Raw genomic sequence first — 18387 nt, forward strand, 5'->3', positions numbered from 1 at the left:
AGTTTGTAGAGCGAAAAATGTGCAATGCATATAAAGCTAGCAGAAGATTAGAAATCTGCATAGAAAAAAGGTTAGTTGTGCTTTACCTCTGGATAACCCTATTTGAATTGTGATAGCAACGGCGGAAGCTTCTTTTGCCTGCTACATCATTCCCCTATTACGCCCTATCAGTGTACGGTGCTACATTATTGGGGACACTTAAGCTCATCTTTTAAGAGTATGACGCCAGAGCGTAAGTTACCAGTCTTCTTTTTCTTCTGCTCCTCCTCGGCTGTTCAAAGTCAAGCGTGGCCTCCACCGGGACCATGCGATGGCTCGAAACCTGCCGCAGTATTGCTATCGCGATAAAAATATATAAGTAGCCTAAGTTTCATTGTTATAGGCTGAATACATGAAAAAAAGTGCCTTTTAGTAGCATAATTCCTTGTGTGTAATGTTCACTATAAAGCACCTGTAGTGCAAAAAACTTCTAATACTGCACTGTTAGAATCATTTTAAGAACCTGAATACTAATTACTGTTTCAAGACAAGTGCCGCTAGCATTATGGACATGTTTCCATCATAGCGAATACTACGCTCAATTCCATTTCTGACAGTACAGTACACAACACGAAGCAAAAGCATGTGCTGAATGCATGTTCTCTGTCATTAGCTACAGAAGAGTCCATTGCCCATAGTGCACACCCCCTTGTTCAGCCTTGCAAACAAGTCTCAGTGTACGAGCAAAAATTTGGGTGCATATTCAGTCCTTTTTCATTTATTTGTATTTACAAGCCAGCTACTATTGTGAGCGTCACCACAAAATGCTGTGGAATTCATTAACCAACATCCATAGCGTAGCCATTTCATGTGAAGTGCTTAGCTGAAAATGTGCAGTTCGTTTTATTTCCTGGTTATGTTTCATGATGCCAAACGGACACATCTGCCCAAGTCTAGCATGTTTCTACGTTTTTAGATTTGTAATCTCAAAATCATTTCGACAAGATACTTTTGAAATGATCGGAATTGTGCCCTTTCACTAATGAGGTTGCATTTCGAATATCAAAATATGTTTGCACGGGCCATTATATAACATTTCAAATTTCGAAAGTCGTTCTCGTCACTTCAAACGCTCCTTAATGTGGCTTGTCTGCTGCAGTGTTATAAAAAAAACACCATGGCAACGCTTATCCCATGTCAGCTGCAGCCACCCAGTCTTGCTAAACCATAGCACATCACCCGATAGCCCTCCTCAGCAATGTAATAACTACTTCCAAAACTGATATCAGACTTCATAGAAGGGGGAAACATGCATCCCAAGAGACAATTGTGCTTAATGTATGTCGCAACAGACCCGCTGCTGTTGAAGTACCACTTCGCACACCACTAGCCTTCTTCAGCACAGGATTCACATTGCACCCCTCCCCCTTCTTAGACCAAGGAAGGCTTTGGTCTATACACCGTGTCCATCACAAAAAGTTAACAGGCACCAGCACCACAACACAAAAAAGAGACAGCAGCAGAAATTTATTGAATACCCGGCTAGGAGTCAGGTGGCGTATAGGGCGGCACGTATGGCTTCACAAGGTGCCGAGAAAAGGCGCGCACCTGGTCGGCACCACGCACCTCCTGGTCAAGCAGTGGAAGCCGTGTCACGTGGAAGTCCTCGTACAGGTCCTCAATCTGGTCCAGGTACTTGGCCTGCAGTCGGCAACGGGCAGCACACATGCGGCATGGGTTGCGCTCGGGGAAGAGCAGCTGGTTGACAACGATGTTGTGCGTATCAATGCCGCACTTGGTGAGCTCCTGGACCAGCCGCTCTGTCTCATACAGTGAAAGGAACTCGGCGATGCAGATGCACACGAACGTCGTCTGGTCCGGGTCGCGGAACTGCGCATTCACCTGGCGGATGACGGGCAGCATTTCCTCCACTTTGGAGGACATGGCATCTGCCGTCAATTCCTGCAGCCCCAGCAGGCCAGCCACTTGGGAGATGAAGGGGCTGAGGTGCGACTTGAGCCGCAGCAACTTGCCCATACCTTTCTCCATCACCTGTGTCAGGGGGAATTAGTGTGTACACAGTGTCAAGGTTTGCTTGGTGCATCACCAATTAACTGAACAAGCTGGACCATCTTCAGACACCATGCACACAGAAAGAAATCTCAAATGGTAAAAAATGCCTGCGCAGATCAAAGTGGACCACGATACAACACATATGGCATGATAAAGACCAATATCAGCGTATGGAACGTAAATGCACATATCAACACATGTATTAATAAACAAAAGAGCAGTATGATAATAATAAGAAAGGTGCATGTAATGAATGACAAGTGACATGCTGATCATTAGCTGGTAGAAGAGGAAGTGAGTAAGGCCTGAAAGAGCCAAGCATCTCTCTTCATCAGACTAAAAAAATAATTTATTCTGCAGGCATAGCTCACAACATCTCATGAGAATGGCCTCGTAACACTACCAATTTCTGTCAAGACGAGATATGTATCTATCAGAATGAGCATGTCTCTCTCCAAGGAAGTACACCATAATAACAAATAATAATAAAGGGACTAAGTGCCTGCATTTATGAGCATATGTTTTCCTACCACAATGTAAAAGGCAGAATCACTGCTCGTACACGACGCTAGTCACTAAGCATGCTAGCCCTACTGCAAAGGCTCTACTGCAAGCCCTTTCAGGATGAAATTATAACACCTTGGAACAAAAAATGAATACCTCGAGATGTGAATACTTAGGAAGCAAGTGATTAACAAAAGTGAAAAAAATCTGAGCTCAAGCATTTTGTTGCTGTTTTTGTTCAAGTCCCAATGCAGCCAGTGGGAACTGATATGAAATGCATAATGGGGCGAGTACAGTGAAAAAAAAAAAAAGAAAAGAAAAGAAAATCCGCACGTGATTGAAACAACGCAGTCCTTTGTTGATCTAGAAGTGTGTGCTGGGATCCCAAGGTCAAATATGCGAGGCGTATGATATAGCACACAGCAGGCACTCGTTTTTACCATACTGTTTTGGTCAGTGCACGGAGTTGCTCAACCACTGGTTTGTTGTTGAACTACTGGCGACCATAGCTTTATATTTTCGGCTTTGATGCCTTGAAGGGTCTTGGAAATATGCAAAATGGAATTCTGAAAGATTGACACACTGCTAAATTTTTCATAGCATTCCTCGGAAAAGGTTCTGTTTCTTGTGTGATTTGTACTCTTTGAATCCAAGGCTTGTGAGCATTATAACTATTAATAGCATAGCAAAGAATTACTTTTCCTTTTCTTTGGGATGCTTTTCAACTTGCAGCATCATTACCACTGCAGAACTGCTCGGTGCTTCAACGTCTTGAAATTTTCATTTTCAGGTGATGGCCTAGATCAGTTATTCGTTTCCGCATTCTTCGTGCTTTTTAGAGGTCAACGCCATGAATTCTATAACCTGATAAGTCAGCACCACTGTTTTTGTGTGGAACCTCACCAAGCAATGTGGCCACCTCTTGTGGCTTATGCATTTACAGCCTAAATGCAGTGTGCACTGAATGTATTAATCTGTTTTGGAGAAAAAATGTTTCTTAATATATACTGAGTGGAGAAAAGGCGATAATTAGTCACCACAAAAGATCACAAAGCTCAAACAAAGCCGTGGGGCAGATTCTACTTTAGGGCTTTCAGATCTCAATGATTTCATCTAGAACCACCGACATTTGTGGACTCTTAACCCTCATAAATTATTATTTTTTTTTTTTCGAAATAATTTATTCGGTACTGATAAAAAGGGGCCTGCTCGTTCCCCTACCTATAATCAGAGAAAAAAAAAATAAGTTGAAACAGGAACAGCAATATCCATTGATGGCAGCAGTGCAGCAAATGCAGTTTGTATACTCCCTTCTTAATAAGCATTGCATGGGCATTACACAAGAATAAAGACTGCATAGGTGTAGATACATTACACTAATACATGTCGGAACTATTATAAGCTGAAGTTTGTTCCCTATGCCAAGCCTGCAGTCTTTAAAAGTTGAAGATTCCAACTGGACTTGCTGAACCTGAAAGGGTTAACAGCATTAACAGCCACAGCACACTTTTCTAATACTACACATTTCTACTGGATTAACCCATCAATCGCCTGTCATTTTTTTGTGTGCAAAGGTGACTGTGCCACCAACGTCTCAAATGAAATCTCCAATTTTGTTTCCCGTTTACACCCTGTAAAATGCTGGCAGTGGCATATCATTTTTAGGCAAGTGACATTGCAAACAGCTAATCTGGCAATACGAACTGAATATAACTAGCTGGCCCGCCATTAAGATAACTGACTGCTTCGATATGTATTTACAAACGGTGCTATCATGCTCTTTACCATCCACTACACTTAAAGGAGTGACATTACATACACTTGTAGCTATGCAGCATTGGTTGTATTGCTTTCAGGTCTCAAAACTGTGGCCAATAGAAGCTCACACGACACAACAGGCTTTGCTACACCCCTCTCGATTTCAACACTTTCCCATCTTGAGCAAGCATCTTTCACTGTAACCATGATGCTTTTGCAATCTCAGGACACTAGTCTTCCAATGTGGTTGGAACCAGTATTCCTCCTAAGCTTAATTTTTTTATTTGTCTTGTGCTCTAACTACTTCAAAAACGGAATACCAAACAGGCCCCCATGTCAGACAATGCTGGACTAAGTTTCCTTGCGTTTTTTTGTCATGCAAAATTCATCTGCACCTCCCAGTGTTGATCAGATTCCCACAGGCACAGCACACATAGTCAGTCTTGATTTCTTTTCCATTTTACATGTGCTCCTTAGGCAGCCTAGTGTCCTGAAACGACACATGCTGATATAAAAGCACCTTTAGTGTCCACTGAAAGTACTGTGCCTGGTGTAGCAATTGGACATAAATATACTGTTCAGGTAAAAAAAAAAGAAGTAAACTACATGTGTCACGGAAAAAGAAGAAAGGGCCGCATGTAATGAGTGACAAAAGAGAGGCAGCTGTGTCCGGCCTTGCCAGGTGCATCTCGCCATGTTCACGTGACAACTCGTTACAACGAATAGATGGTCGAACCTTACATTGCGAAGAACTGGAAGTGGCAGGCAAACATGTCTACTTCAGACAGGTAGTGACTGCAGATCCAGATCATGATTATGACTGGCAGCGCTTTGGCAGTCAAAGTGTTCTGGCATGATAATTAGCGAAAAATAATGCATTATTGTTGCATACGCTTGTAATATTTACTTTTGTCCTTGTACGTGAAGGCAGCAAACACATTTATTTCAATTACAGGATGGAACGGAAGTGTTTGAATGTGGAAGCATGGTCCAATTTATTCTGTCCGCGACTGTACATAACAATTGCATCTTGCTGGTACTCACTTATGGGGCTGAAACGTGGAGGCTAATGAAACGGGTTTAGTTAAGTTGAGGACAACACAGAAGCTATGGAATGAAAAATGGTAGGGGCAACATTAAAAGATAGGAAGCATGCAGAGCGGTTTAATGACATTCTAGTCAAAATCAAGAATAAAAATGAGCAAGGCCAGGACATGTAGTGCAAAGAGGATAACCGGTGGTTGCTAAGGGTAACAATCTGGATTCCAAGGGAAGGTAAATGTAGCAAGGGGCGGCAGAAAATTAGGTGGGTGGATGAGATTAAGAAATTCGCAGGGGTCAAGTGGATGCAGCTAGCACAGGACTGGATTGAACCAAGGCAATGGAGTTGGAAAAACTATTGAGAAAATGTTTGTTTCACACCTGACACGTGCTACGACTCAGTCTGCAACAGTTATCTGTCAGAGACAGCAAGGATACATTAGTCAGTCCTAATGCATGAAACTATTTCAGAATTGCTCACTGCCCGAAGTTGGCACAACACACAGAAATGAAGGGGATATGGGTGACCCGCCCCTTACAACCATGACGATGGCTGGCATTTGGCATCCAACCATTACAGCATCAATCGAGTTTGCAATGAGTGAGGCAAATGCGTTTGCATTCCTTGTAGGAGTATAAAAGGTTTGGCACTGAAAAAACCTCGCCCATTTTCACAAAGGAGTACTGGGACTGGTAAATGATGATGGGCATGAGCTAAGCAACGACATGGGGGACCTGAGCTTTTTACATGAGCCAGCAATTCCAGCTTTCTTGCAGCTGTAGTAGAGTGGATGCGGCTGATGGAAAGTGCGAACTGCTGCTCTGGGTTAGCTAAATTTACATTTAATTGCCTTACACGCAGCTGGCCAACCCGTTGCAGCTGCGAAACGCGCTCACCTGCGGGAAGGAGAGGAGTCTGAGGGTGTGTCCCGTGGGCGCCGTGTCGAAGATCACTACCGAGAAGTTCATGCTGCGCACCAGTTTCATGACCTCAGCGTAGCTCATGGCCTCGTCAATTCCAGGAAAGGCGCCCAGAATCTCCTGCATCATGCTCTTGCTGGCGCGGAACGGGTCGCCCTCCTCGAAGTACTCGTCGGGAAGCTCGGAGAAGCCCAGGTTTGGGTCTATCTCCATGGCGTACAGGTTTCTGAAACCGTTCACCAGAGTGGGCACCTTGGAGAACTTTTGGTCGAACGCATCAGAGATGTTGTGCGCCGGGTCGGTGGAGATGATGAGCACGCTGTCGCGCGTCGCGGCCAGCTGCACGGCCAGGCTGCAGCTGCAGGTTGTCTTGCCTACGCCGCCCTTGCCGCCGACGAAGACCCACTTCAGCGACCGCTGCTCGATGATGTTCATGAGCGAAGGCTCAAGCGACCCGACGGCCGCAGTCTTGTCTTCGTCGCCCGTCATCTCGGTCGCCATCGCGGCCCACTGCGGTGCGGTCGCTGCACAGTGAATGGGAAGCTTAGGCTTGCCTCGCCAGCAGTTCCAGCCGCGGTGATCGACGGCACCTCAGGGCTGGTACGAACGATAGGGACACGACGACGATGCAACGCACAGACGCTACACGGCTACGCACCACCGAAGGCCTCCTTGACGTACTCCACTCGATTCACGGCGGCGCATCGCCGCGACAACAGTTTCCGCCGTTTCCGCTATAAAGCTAGGGGTAGGACGTCATTTCCGTGATGTGCCGGTGGCGTCGTCTGCACGATGTACGGTCTGCAGCCCCTGCCAGTATCGTGGCATGATTTGGTCCCAATGACAATGGTCACAGTGGTTTTGAACGCAGAACACAACAACTCAGCGCAGTATTAGCGTCGGCTGGCTGGAGCCCGCTTGTACCAAAAGGGAAGGCCTGTCACGAATTAGCCTTGTCATGACCTAAAGTGCATACGTATTTCGCGCGGGCATGCTCTATAGGCATGCTAGAGATCGACATGCTTTATTAGCACGTATGATTTTGAAAATAAACAAGACAGCAGCTGCCCACAAATCAAAAGCAAATAATGAGATCAATTGATTGTTACTGTAACCACTGATTATCCCCGTGTGCTCGTGTGCTGCCGTGATGTGCATGCATGAGGTGTAAGCGAAACCACTTTAGATGTACGTATCACCTACAGTAGCAAAACCTGTGACATGAGCGCCTGACATGTAAGGTTGTGCAGTGCCATGTCCCACATTACAAAGCTCCAATATTAGTCGCTATGCAAGATACGTTTCATATTCTATTATATTGCAGTTTTATAGTTCGAAAGAAGACGTTGCATGAAACCATTGGACAATAACAAGTGCGCAACTGTGAACAACACAATGTATTTTATAACCTTATTCATTATAAAATATTGTTCGAAATAAAACTAACAAAATTAGTTTTTATTTATTTTTAGAAATAAATGTCATTTTGTATGAAAACAAAATATAAACATTGGTCCACGTGCATCGTAATGGCTGCGTCCACATCGTATTTCGCTTAGTGCGTGCCAGTGGGTGTTTTTGGTGTTTTTCAATGTTTATCTGTGCATAGCCGTTATGCCAGAGTCCAAGAAAGGAAGCTCGCGCACATCAGGCGCTGGTGTGTCCACAAGCCCTGCGATGGATCGAAGCAAGGATGACGGTGGTGCGTTTACTGCTCGTGACGGTGCCCCGTTGGCAGCCTTGTCAGCGCCTTGCTAACTTTTGTAAGCGCTGCAGTGCAGTGCTCGCGCAAGAACTTATCGCAGTTTCTGAAGAGTCAAAACGTCCTAATTCATCGGCCACGTCGAGCGTTCCATACCTATTTCGCTACTGTGCATATATCAGTGAACGTCGGTTTTCTGATGCAACAGCTAGACCTACTTCCATGCTTATTGAGTTCACCTGTGGTACTTTTTAGATGCGCAGAAATTCGAGCACTCAGAAGCTTCCTAATCTAGCCCTCATCGAAATGCATGGACAGCTCCCGGAGTCGAACCCTCGAGCTTGTGTTCAGCTGCTCAAGGCCGAAAACATAGAGCCATCATGGCGGATTCGTCGCGTTTTCGAAGTACGCTTTGACAGTTATTAGTTGGTGCGTTTTTGATGAGACCCGCTCCAATTTTTCGATATGTCCGCCGGTAAAGGGCTCGGATTGAAACTAGTTTCGTGATTAGATCGTGCCGCAAGTTTCGAATTAAGTTAACTTGTGGTCTGCATTCTCTTCATAACAATTACGACTCCATTGCCAACATATGCAAATGTTGGCTTATCATGTCTACAGGGCCACAGTCTCAAAACCTTGAAAGCTATAGCAAATGTGGTCTGGGTAAAATAGCATCCATCTTCTCACAGGCGTCAAACAAAGCATAAACATTGGGAGTCTCATCGCTCTTGTGTGGTGGCACAGCTCTGAAAGCTATTAAAACTGAAAGCAATTGCAGTTTGTACTACTTCATTTTGCTTAGTGCTGAATCAAAGAAACAATCGCTGTCACTGAACTGGATTTGCTCAAATTTCTAATCGCAGTTCTGCCACTTGGTAACAAGCTTGATAACAGCCCAACTTGATTAGGGAGTGCTTCGAAGCCTCATAGATATCAGAGGTTCTGTGCTTTCCTGTTTCTCTCTTGTCTTCGCTATATGAAGTAATGGGTCTTTCATATCGTCACGTGTGTGTGCCCACGCAGGTGGAGGGGACGTGGCAGTGTCACGTGTGTGCATGGTGCACCTGGACCTCGGTGTTGGCGGCGCTGAGCGGCTTATGGTGGACGCTGCCCTGGCACTGCAGTCTCGGGGCCACCCTGTCCACATTGTCACCACCCACCATGATCCAAAGCACTGCTTCCCCCAGACAATCGACGGCACCCTCAAGGTGCTCCAGCGCATTTTGTTTTCACAGCCACATCTGGTAAAGGGGTGGAGGCACCAAATTGTTGGATGTGTTTTTTTCTTTTCTTTAGAACAGTTTGCAACACAGAAGTTTATAAACAGCATGACATAAAAGTCACCCACGCTAGCTACATAATTACTAACTGAAATTTTTCTCTTGCAGTGTCAGTTTCAATTGCTAAACTATGGTTGTGGTGTTGCAGGTGAGTTTCGATCAAGCGAGTTATGAAAAAAAAGCTGCCATACAATCACTGCTTATTCTTTTTCTGCAATTTCTTACTTACGTAAGGGCAGTGGCGAATTATTTGGTGAATTAAATGTCACAAAGGAGTGACCATACTAATTTATATGAGCATCACCTGACCTCAACACATCTGTGACGTTACTGCTGCTATTTGGCATTTGGTACCGAAACTGCATGAGAGAAAAAATTTAGTTAATAATTTATTTACTGCTTTTTTCCACAATCCACGGGCATTTTTATGTTTCGTAATACCCTGTGCTTGATCCTAAAGACAGAACACACAACAAAAAATTGGTGTCTCTACTTCTTTAAGTGCATGTGTCTAAGGACTGTATCACTGGTGTTATCAGCGTAACACTTCACCACACTACTTGGTCTGTATGCAGTGTTGCCATGCTTCACGTCACTGCATTACACGTCGCTGACTGGTTGCAATGGGTCTTGGCAGCAAACCATGCTGAGTGGTTGTAACACAGCGACGCTGCTAGTAACAGCTAAGTGACAAAAGCAAATAATAATCAATGAGCAGCGTTATAATATCCATCACAAAAAGCTATCATTGAATCTCATACTACACAGTGGCAACCATCCTCCTAGCATTATGATTCACGGGTGTGCTGTTTTACTATAGTGGTGATGACCTTGTTGAGATGGTGGCGTCTGAACAAGGTGTCAGGCAAGCTAGCAAGGACAAATATAGTTAAACGTGAATGTGCGACTTTAACTGGGAGTGGTTGTGGTAATTGCTGAATGGGGCTTTTAGTGTTGAACTTGATTCACACTTATCCTGTTTACTTTAAATTGGCACGCATCTTGTTGCCTGTATACACTCTGATGCACACCAACATTTTTCTGCAGAGTTCCATATCTTTCAGATAGTAGGCCAATCTGAGGGACCACTGTCACGAAATTGCATTCTATGCTTCCCAAGCTAGACCAAAGGCAAGCGGAAATGTTCAAGTAGCAGTTCCTTTAAATGTTTTGAATTCATGTCAACTGCCTGCTCTCTCGATCATGTTGATGAGGTGCAATAGTACATGCAATAGTACTAACATAACAATCATGCTCTAATTTTGGTCCATTTTGATTTTATTTGAATTGATTCTCTTGTTTATGTCTACCTCCAAGATTTACCACCTAGTATGGCAAGGTTAAGAATTAAAGAATGAATTTTAAAGGGAAAATTCATTGTGTTAAATTTTTCGCGATGTTTACTGTTGTTCTCGCCTTCATCCACAGTTATCTTTACATGTGTGCCCTTATGAGTACTCCAATGCTATGCCCAGTGCTGTGGTATCTCATTTGAGTGTATTATTATACATGTATAAGCATCGATGTTTTTAGTGCCACCCCTTACTCCTGTCAGGCCTATACATGCAGAGGAACAGGAGCAGGTGTCAACTAGTCAGTTTGGGAACACTGTCCACCCCATCCACCCTGTTCTCGGATGTATTGCAAGCGAACTTGGCTTACGTGCTGCTCCTTTTTAAGTACACCTAGGTAGTTCCTGTTAGGCACTTATTGGCATCATATTCGATGGCCATTTTTATAAGGCACAGAACTAAAAGAATATTGAACAGCTACCCTAGTAAGTTTACTTTCCCGTTCTGATGCTTTAGCTCCATGCGCAGCCCTCTATTTTGGATTGCAGTGCACAAACAGCAAGTCGATAATGCCAGTGTAGGCTACCATCTTTTACTTTCTTAATTTATTTTAATTTTTATTATTATTATTATTGTTATTATTATTATTATTTTTTTTTTAACAATTGTTGTTGCATGCATGGCAAAAGGCTGAAGCACATTTATTTCAAAGCTCTGTCAGCTTTGATAGTTTAAGCTGTAGCTGAACCCCCTCATCTAACATGCCCATGGAAAAATCCCAACATTTCTCAGAAATAAAAGGTGAGACGTGATAAGTAAGACGTGAGTAATGCTTCCCGCATGGAGTAATGACTACACTTGGATACAGCTTACAAAACCACTTGGTAACAGTGGATTGTGCCTGTATTACTGTCGTGGTTATTTGTGTTTTTGTTTTTTTTTTCGCTGTAGAACGTTTTGGCTCCGCCGCGTTGCGAGGCACTGGTGACCCTTTGCAATGGTTACAGCCATCATCACCATCACTGTGCTTAGTAATCACAGTAGCAAATGGAGTTTATTTTATAATGTTTGATTATACATAAAATAAGCTGAAGGCATAAAAATTCTGGAGGTTATAGTTTTGTCTGGCAGTTAACTTTTTGTTTAGGTAACAAGGAGATCTTCGACAATGGAGTGTTTTCTGTAGAGAGGACAGTCACCACAGACTTGTGGGGTATCTGACTGTGATGGCCTTTTCCTTTGCAGGTCACCACAGTGGGTGATTGGCTGCCCCGGTCTATCTTGGGACGCCTCTACGCCCTGTGCTCGTACTTGCGCATGATAATAGCCGCCATCTACCTAGTCTGGTTCAGTGATCTTCAACCTGATGTCATCATATGTGACCAGGTGAGAGCAACCTCTCTCGCGCTGTAGTAACTCTTTCTAAATGCCGATGGTGTAGTGCAGTTCACATTGTATTCAAGCTTGTTCGCTTCTTCTGTCGAGGGTCTGTTTGCAGTCCAGTCTGCTAAAGAAGTAAAAAAAAAAAAAAAAAAAATCAAATTCAGTTCAGCTGTGTGTCTTTGTATGAAGTCGTCTGTATTGGGGGAATGAACTGTTAGTAATGCACAGAATTAAGTAAAAGGGAACGGAACTGAAGAAAATCACAAGCAAGTTGCTGCTTTTAGAAGTACGAACAGAAGTTGAACTAGAGCACGGGGCATCCTGTTCCACGTTGCAAATTCCCAGAACGCAGACAAAAGCCACTCATTCCAAAGCTAAAGCAAGGGAAAAGAAATTTATATAAAAGGTTTAATCACTATCATCCTCACCGTTCTGTTTACGTGGGTGGGCCACATCAGCACAGTTGTCCACCACACCGCTGCAGCCTGTTTTAGATCCCATAAAGCCCACTCATTCTGGCTTCGAACTGCACTAACTAAGCATTAGAACTGTGAAAGCCTAGATCTGTTCTGACTCACACTGACTTTAGCTCACTTACACCTGCTCTTGAATTGAGCAGGTATGCACATCAAGACTTGCTTGGGAATAGGTATTGACTACTGTAAGCCTAAATGAATCTTAGCAAGTGATCCTGGCAACCCGTGTTTCCAGCTGAGGGGAATGGTTTTTCTTTGTTCATAGTTAATTGCTCATTTTTTGGAATGTGAATGGGCATGTCATGCTTTTTTCGAATTTAGCTGCACTTGTTAAAGTACATCTGTATGGATCCATATAATGTAGTGTTCTTTCTTCTTTCTGGAAAAAAAGAAGAACATTTGCATTTCATCAAGAGCATTATGATGCTTGTGCTGCCCTGTGTTCATTAACCTTGGCCTTCTGTTGTTAGCTATACCATTTTTTACTGCGTATCTTTAAAACTTAGTCACAACTGACTGTATTTTGGACCTGATATATTGTAGCGAAAGCTACACTGCGGAAGGTTTTCAATCCGTTGGCGTGGCACCGTGTTACTATGACATTGTGGAAGACGAAGAAGAAGAAAATAAAACGAAGAAGAAGGAAAAAAAGAAGAAAAGAATGAAAAGAAGAAAAAGACAAAGAAGTAAAAGGAAAAGAAGAAGAGAGATAACTCAGCTGGTAGAGGCGAATGACAACAGCGAGTTGGTAGGAGTCGTAAGGACAGAAGGTTCGTTGTGATGACGGTGTGCCCCGGAGTTCGGCGTAGAGACGATGTCATATCACTAGAAGTCTTCTACACCCGAGTGAGAATGGCCAACGACAAGAGGTGCTCATACGTGAAGTGATTCCCCTATGGCGTAAATAAAGCTGAAACCATATAGTAAACTACTATGCACAAAAGCCATGTCTTTACTTTGAAGCCGAACCTAAGCTTAGCCATGCAGATTGCTCTCACATAATTCCAGGTTTAACCACAACCTAAACCACAGCTAATTTTTTATTCGCGTCTTTACTTATGAACGCTGCTGCATCTATGCTTGGTCTTGCAGTCAAGTGGCATGTTGTTCGTCAGACAAGCACGTCAAGAAAACTGCAAATTTTTATGGCATGAGATAGGAAGTGATTAGAAGGCTCGTCAGGTTCGTTCCTTCACAGCCAAATTCTTGCCATTATATTCTTTCTATTTCAAAAAAAATTGTAGGAGGCACAGAAAACCACTTAAAAGCGATAAGGCAAAAAAAGCCTTCGAGGCTTGTTCTACTGTAGTGTTTATTTGACAGAACTGTTTTTTTTTTTATGCACACTTTGAGGCAATTTATTTACTAGCTCGTATTGATTCATCGCACATTGCGTGTCGGCTAGCTGCTGCTTCCAGGGAGACTGGCTAAAGACCCGCCAGCGCTCCCCTTCTAGCATCTTCCGCCAAGCCACAGTGACGCCCCCTGCGTTTCCATGGAAACGGCAGGCTTGTTGCTAGACAAGGAGAATTATGATCTAGTTCTCACGAACCTGATGTGTAGTAGTGGTCTGCACGCTTAGCTGGGAATTACAGTGGCTTGATTCCTGGCGGACACGACAGATGTTTTTCTTTTTTATGTGCTAGTTCAAAGGACGCTTCTGATGAAATTTTCCGTATACAGCAAGCATGAGCCAAAAAAGGCTTTCGCCTTAGAATGTGCATCTTTCGTTTCTTTGCCTTGCGTTTCACTTCCTCCAAATCGTGCACTGGCCAAGATGCCGGTATTGCAGAGTCTCTGCAGTTTTTCCCCTGTGGCATGCAGGTGTCTGCGTGTGTGCCGATTCTGCGGATGTGCCGCAATGCTCGGGTGGTGTTCTACTGCCACTTCCCCGACCTGATGCTGTCCAAGCCAGGAGGCCTGCTGAAGCGCATCTACCGGTGGCCCATCAATGCGCTCGAGCAGTGGAGCACGGGTTGTGCACATCGTGTGCTAGTCAACAGCCGCTTCACCGGTGAGCACTCCTCGCACTGAAAGCAGTGCAAGGGGCTGCTGACTCCCTGCACGAAAAGTAATTTTGAGAGCATCATTAGGAGGAGCGCCTCTTGCAGGGGCACGGCATCAGTTCGATATATTGAACATTCCGCTGAACGGAAGTTCGAGAAACAGACAACTCTGCTACGCCTTTGCATGGGATTTTCAAGGAGATATTCTGAGTGTTTCATATAAGCAACAATTCAATATATCCATGTTCAGTATATCTGGGTTCCACTGTAGTGAAAAAGTTTTCTCGGGATATAACAAGGCAATTTTCTGAGATCGGTAAAAAAAAAGTTGCTCTAACGGTCTCAAAAATTGCATGTCGATATACATTAAGAGTTTCAGAAATTTCTTCTGAAAGCAACGCAAGGCATCCTTTGGTAGTTGATGAAACGTTGATGAAAAGTAACGAGCAATGGTGCAGGGTCCATGTTTTGTAGCCTAGCCAAGCCAGCTTTGATCTCTGTCATCTGCTGCACATGTTTGGGCAGTCACAATTGAACTGCTGACTTTTTCGAATCCACATTGAAGTGCTGAAAAGCTGCCCTAGCAGCGTGCGCTCGCCTTCATCAAGGATCTACGTTATGCATCAGTGCAATAGATCGTGGTTGCTATGAGACACATGTCTATCCTGCATTGTGGCCTTGTGCTCGAGAAACTGTTTTACTGTGGTTTCAGGGGAGGTGTTCCGGCAGGCATTCCCACGGCTATCCCACGTGCCCTTGCGTGTCCTCTACCCAACAGCGAGCCTGTCATCTGTGGAGCGCCCTCTGGAGGGCACTCTAGAGGAACTGGGTATAGACAAGCCCCAGGGTGCCCTCTTCCTATCCTTGAATCGCTTTGAACGCAAGAAAAACCTTGCCCTCGCATTGAAAGCTATCGGTGAGTAACTGCTTGGTATTCTGGCTGCATTATATACTGCCTCTTGCTTTGATAGCTTTGTTGGTTGTTTTGCTAGTGTTTAAGTGCAAGTGAGATTAGCCCACAGTGGTCTATTGGCAATTAATTCACCCTAATCACTTTTTTTAATGAATATGTGTCTACCATTACCTCATAAAGCCAGTATCCATGTTAAGAGGGCTTCTTGTCACTGTTCACCACTCGTTTCCTGGGCTGTAGAGTATATCGAGTGCAGCAGGAGTCTTGACGATGAATGTTCATTCTGGTGTTCCGCAGGAGTGTCTCACGCCCGTAACAAAAGATTATGCACACCAAGATATGACTCACATCACCTATGACTTCACAATTGACAGGAGGAGATGGGGTGACATGAGCATGGTGGATCCTATACCGGAACAAAGGCAGAGTTTATGTGTAGATGATACGAAAGATTAGTTGTCTTGCACTGCAGCCACTCCTGTAATGCGAGGTGGTGTACCTTGGTGCAAAGTGCTGCACCGCTAATTGCTTTGTGATGGTCTCATCTTTTAAGACAGCCACTAAGTTCGATGTTGCCAAGCTTCTTGGGCAAGAAGATCTACCATTTTACGTATTACCAGTGACCTTAACATGAGATGGTAGCTACTGGAGGCAACCTGTAAATACCTTGAGCTCCAGCTTCCCGAGGCAGCTCAGAGACCAAAAGCAAAACTTATCCATGGGAGTCCCGCATAGCAGGCTCTCTACTGCAGCTATGCACCCAGACAGGATTGTGATGCACTGTGGTTTGCAGAAAGGTGTCTGTGTCTGTTACTTTGCATTAGTCAGTGGTCCAGCTGAAGTTGACGACTACTCGTTAAAAGCGCCAGCTCAAGGGATGCCAGGGTAATGCGCTAAAATGAAACTGGGCATGCATGCTCCTTCCTGCTGAAATATGGGGTCCTGAAGTAATATCTCAGCGCTAGCAAATTTGCTGCAGCTATCATATCCAAGTTGCGTCGGGCTAAATGTGCACGCACACATGCACACACATTCACAATCAAGGAATTCCAAGACGCGAAGGAAAAATTTTCCTAGGCTCATTATGTTTGTGAGGAAACTATGAGCAGCCTGTAGCATTTAGTCTGCGTTGCATTTGTAGACTAAATGCAATAATGTACTACAGTCTGCACTAAAACATCTACTGCAGACTGCACTAAAACATCTACTGCAGACTGCACTAACATTGCACTAAAACATTTTTCTGTCTTGGGAATGCTGCGTGAAGAGCAAAAATGCTGAAGTAGATATCTGCCACAATGACTTTCTTTCACTACATCAGTGCAAAGGGGCTCAGCATCTGAAAATGGGGCCCTGGAAACTTTTGTTATTGTTGTTGATGGACTGGATGTGCTGCAAAGCTTAGGAAAATGCAAAGGGAGACTGAATTCTGTGAGCTATAAATAAGCTGTGCTGTTTACGCCCAAAAGTGCTAGGAATTCCTGAAAATGCCAGTTGACATTATGAAGTAATAGTGTCATACATTTGCACCTCATTGAACAGTAATATTTTTCTGAATCTTAGGGATTTGGATCAAACTTTCTCCTGAATAATACCTTTTTTCTCCCCTCATTAAAAAAAAGATACATATTGATGGTTCCACTAAATTGTGCAGCCATGGTTGCCACACCATACCTAACCTTCTATGCCTGTGCCTATTCTTTTGGCGCAGTCATTGCATTTCCAAAGCATTTCTAAACTCTCTTGGTCACCTCACTTATGGGCTGTGTCAGAGTTCTGCCCTGTACAAGTGTGTGGACATGTAGTGAAAGTGGTCGTCCCACATGTAACCCATGTGTGAAGCTAAGCTTGAGTGTGCTACCCATCGCGCAGAGCTGGCATCTCGTGAGGTTCCGGTGCACCTTATCATGGCCGGTGGCTACGACCCCGAGTGCTGCGAAAACGTGGAGCACTGGGACGAGCTGGTGTCGCTGGCCGAGCAGCTGGGTGTCAGCCAGCGGGTGAGCTTTGTGCGGTCACCTAGCGAGCCGGCCAAACGATTGCTGCTGCACACCTGTCGCGCCGTGGTGTACACACCAGCGAACGAACACTTTGGAATTGTGCCCGTTGAAGCCATGTGCATGCGTCGTGCTGTGGTGGCCTGCGACAGTGGCGGACCCACCGAGACGGTATTAGATGGCGAGACGGGCTTGCTATGTGCACCTACCCCCGAGGCGTTTGCTGGGGCGCTCGTCCGCCTCGCGCGGGACCGCAGCCTGGCACAGGAGATGGGTGAGCGCGGGAGGCAGCGGGCCGAGGCGCTCTTCTCTTGGGATCGCTTTGTGCATGAGCTGCACCAAGCAGTGTTTGAGGAGAAGTGATGAGCACTCTCCGGTGGTACACCCCCTGCACGCACCTACCACTGCCGGTGTCCAAAAATGGCTAGCTCCTTGTGGTTTTTGGGGCTGCCCGATATTCCATGTATGTTCCAAAGCTACACTTGCCTGTGCTGGACATATGGCATGTTTTGGGAAACACCATTGTCATTTCCAAGAAATGTGCAGTGATGGTGTGCATAGGTAGTTGACATGTTTAAAGTTGCCTCGTTTTATATGAATTTTTATGCTCCCATCTTCACGCAATGCTGAGAAATAATCGGTTCTATTGTGCAACTAATTGGAGATTATGTTTTCTGATGCGTGACACGAGGACAGATAAACAACCATTGGGGCCAGTGGGCTACACAAGTCGTCTTTTTCTTGCTAACGAAAACTATGGGCAGGCAATGGATCTTGAGGCTGCAGTTCTGTTCAGTTTTACCATGGAATGTGCTCAGAAGTGGTACCCGGTGCTTATCAATTGTGGATATCAGGGACTAGTACGAGATACTTAGTTCCAAACTTCGGAACATATAGTTTACAGTGCTTTGAGATTGACATTTTTATTTTTAAAACATTTTTTTTTTTTTCTTATAGTGTGATTTTGCTGTAGATGACCATGTTCAGGAGGTTTGAAAAGCATTACACTCTAAAATCCTTCAGCACTATTTGCAACCATAAATGCTGGTTGGGAGCTGTGCT

At 44.5% G+C, this 18387-nt stretch overlaps 2 protein-coding genes across 4 annotated transcripts; one reads left to right on the forward strand and one right to left on the reverse strand.

The window, feature by feature from the left end:
• Positions 1-1489: 1489 nt before the first annotated feature.
• Positions 1490-6979, reverse strand: LOC146181440 (ATPase ASNA1 homolog). The gene is made up of 2 exons (XM_084576475.1): positions 6253-6979; positions 1490-2031 (listed from the first exon to the last, which is right to left on the reverse strand). Exons 1-2 carry the CDS (start codon positions 6775-6777, stop codon positions 1522-1524), a joined length of 1035 nt encoding a protein of 344 aa, XP_084432601.1. The 5' UTR covers positions 6778-6979; the 3' UTR covers positions 1490-1521.
• Positions 6980-7779: 800 nt separating this feature from the next.
• LOC146181441 (alpha-1,3/1,6-mannosyltransferase ALG2-like) lies at positions 7780-18273 on the forward strand. 3 transcript variants are annotated; one of them, XM_084576477.1, is made up of 6 exons: positions 7780-7978; positions 9002-9186; positions 11796-11936; positions 14234-14423; positions 15128-15331; positions 17201-18273. In XM_084576477.1, the coding sequence occupies exons 1-6, from the start codon at positions 7891-7893 to the stop codon at positions 17686-17688; spliced, it is 1296 nt and encodes a 431-aa protein (XP_084432603.1). In that variant the 5' UTR covers positions 7780-7890; the 3' UTR covers positions 17689-18273. The 3 variants fall into 3 exon arrangements, with proteins under 3 accessions (XP_084432603.1, XP_084432604.1, XP_084432605.1); XM_084576478.1 differs by having other exon boundaries at positions 7793-8039; XM_084576479.1 differs by lacking the exon at positions 7780-7978 and adding an exon at positions 8109-8383.
• The last annotated feature ends 114 nt before the right edge of the window (positions 18274-18387 follow it).

This window comes from Amblyomma maculatum, chromosome 8 (assembly GCF_055883805.1).
Source record: "Amblyomma maculatum isolate TAMU_Amacu chromosome 8, ASM5588380v1, whole genome shotgun sequence".
In the NCBI taxonomy this organism is placed as follows: domain Eukaryota; kingdom Metazoa; phylum Arthropoda; class Arachnida; order Ixodida; family Ixodidae; genus Amblyomma; species Amblyomma maculatum.

Excerpts from the sequence above, each read along its gene's own strand:
- LOC146181440 (XM_084576475.1), bottom strand. The coding sequence starts at position 6,777 with ATGGCGACCGAGATGACGGGCGACGAAGACAAGACTGCGGCCGTCGGG. Across the intron at positions 2,032-6,252 it reads GACTCCTCTCCTTCCCGCAG|GTGATGGAGAAAGGTATGGG; the intron begins GTGAGCGCGTTT and ends CCCCTGACACAG.
- LOC146181441 (XM_084576477.1), top strand. The coding sequence starts at position 7,891 with ATGCCAGAGTCCAAGAAAGGAAGCTCGCGCACATCAGGCGCTGGTGTG. Across the intron at positions 7,979-9,001 it reads TCGAAGCAAGGATGACGGTG|GTGGAGGGGACGTGGCAGTG; the intron begins GTGCGTTTACTG and ends GTGCCCACGCAG. Across the intron at positions 15,332-17,200 it reads CCTCGCATTGAAAGCTATCG|AGCTGGCATCTCGTGAGGTT; the intron begins GTGAGTAACTGC and ends CCCATCGCGCAG.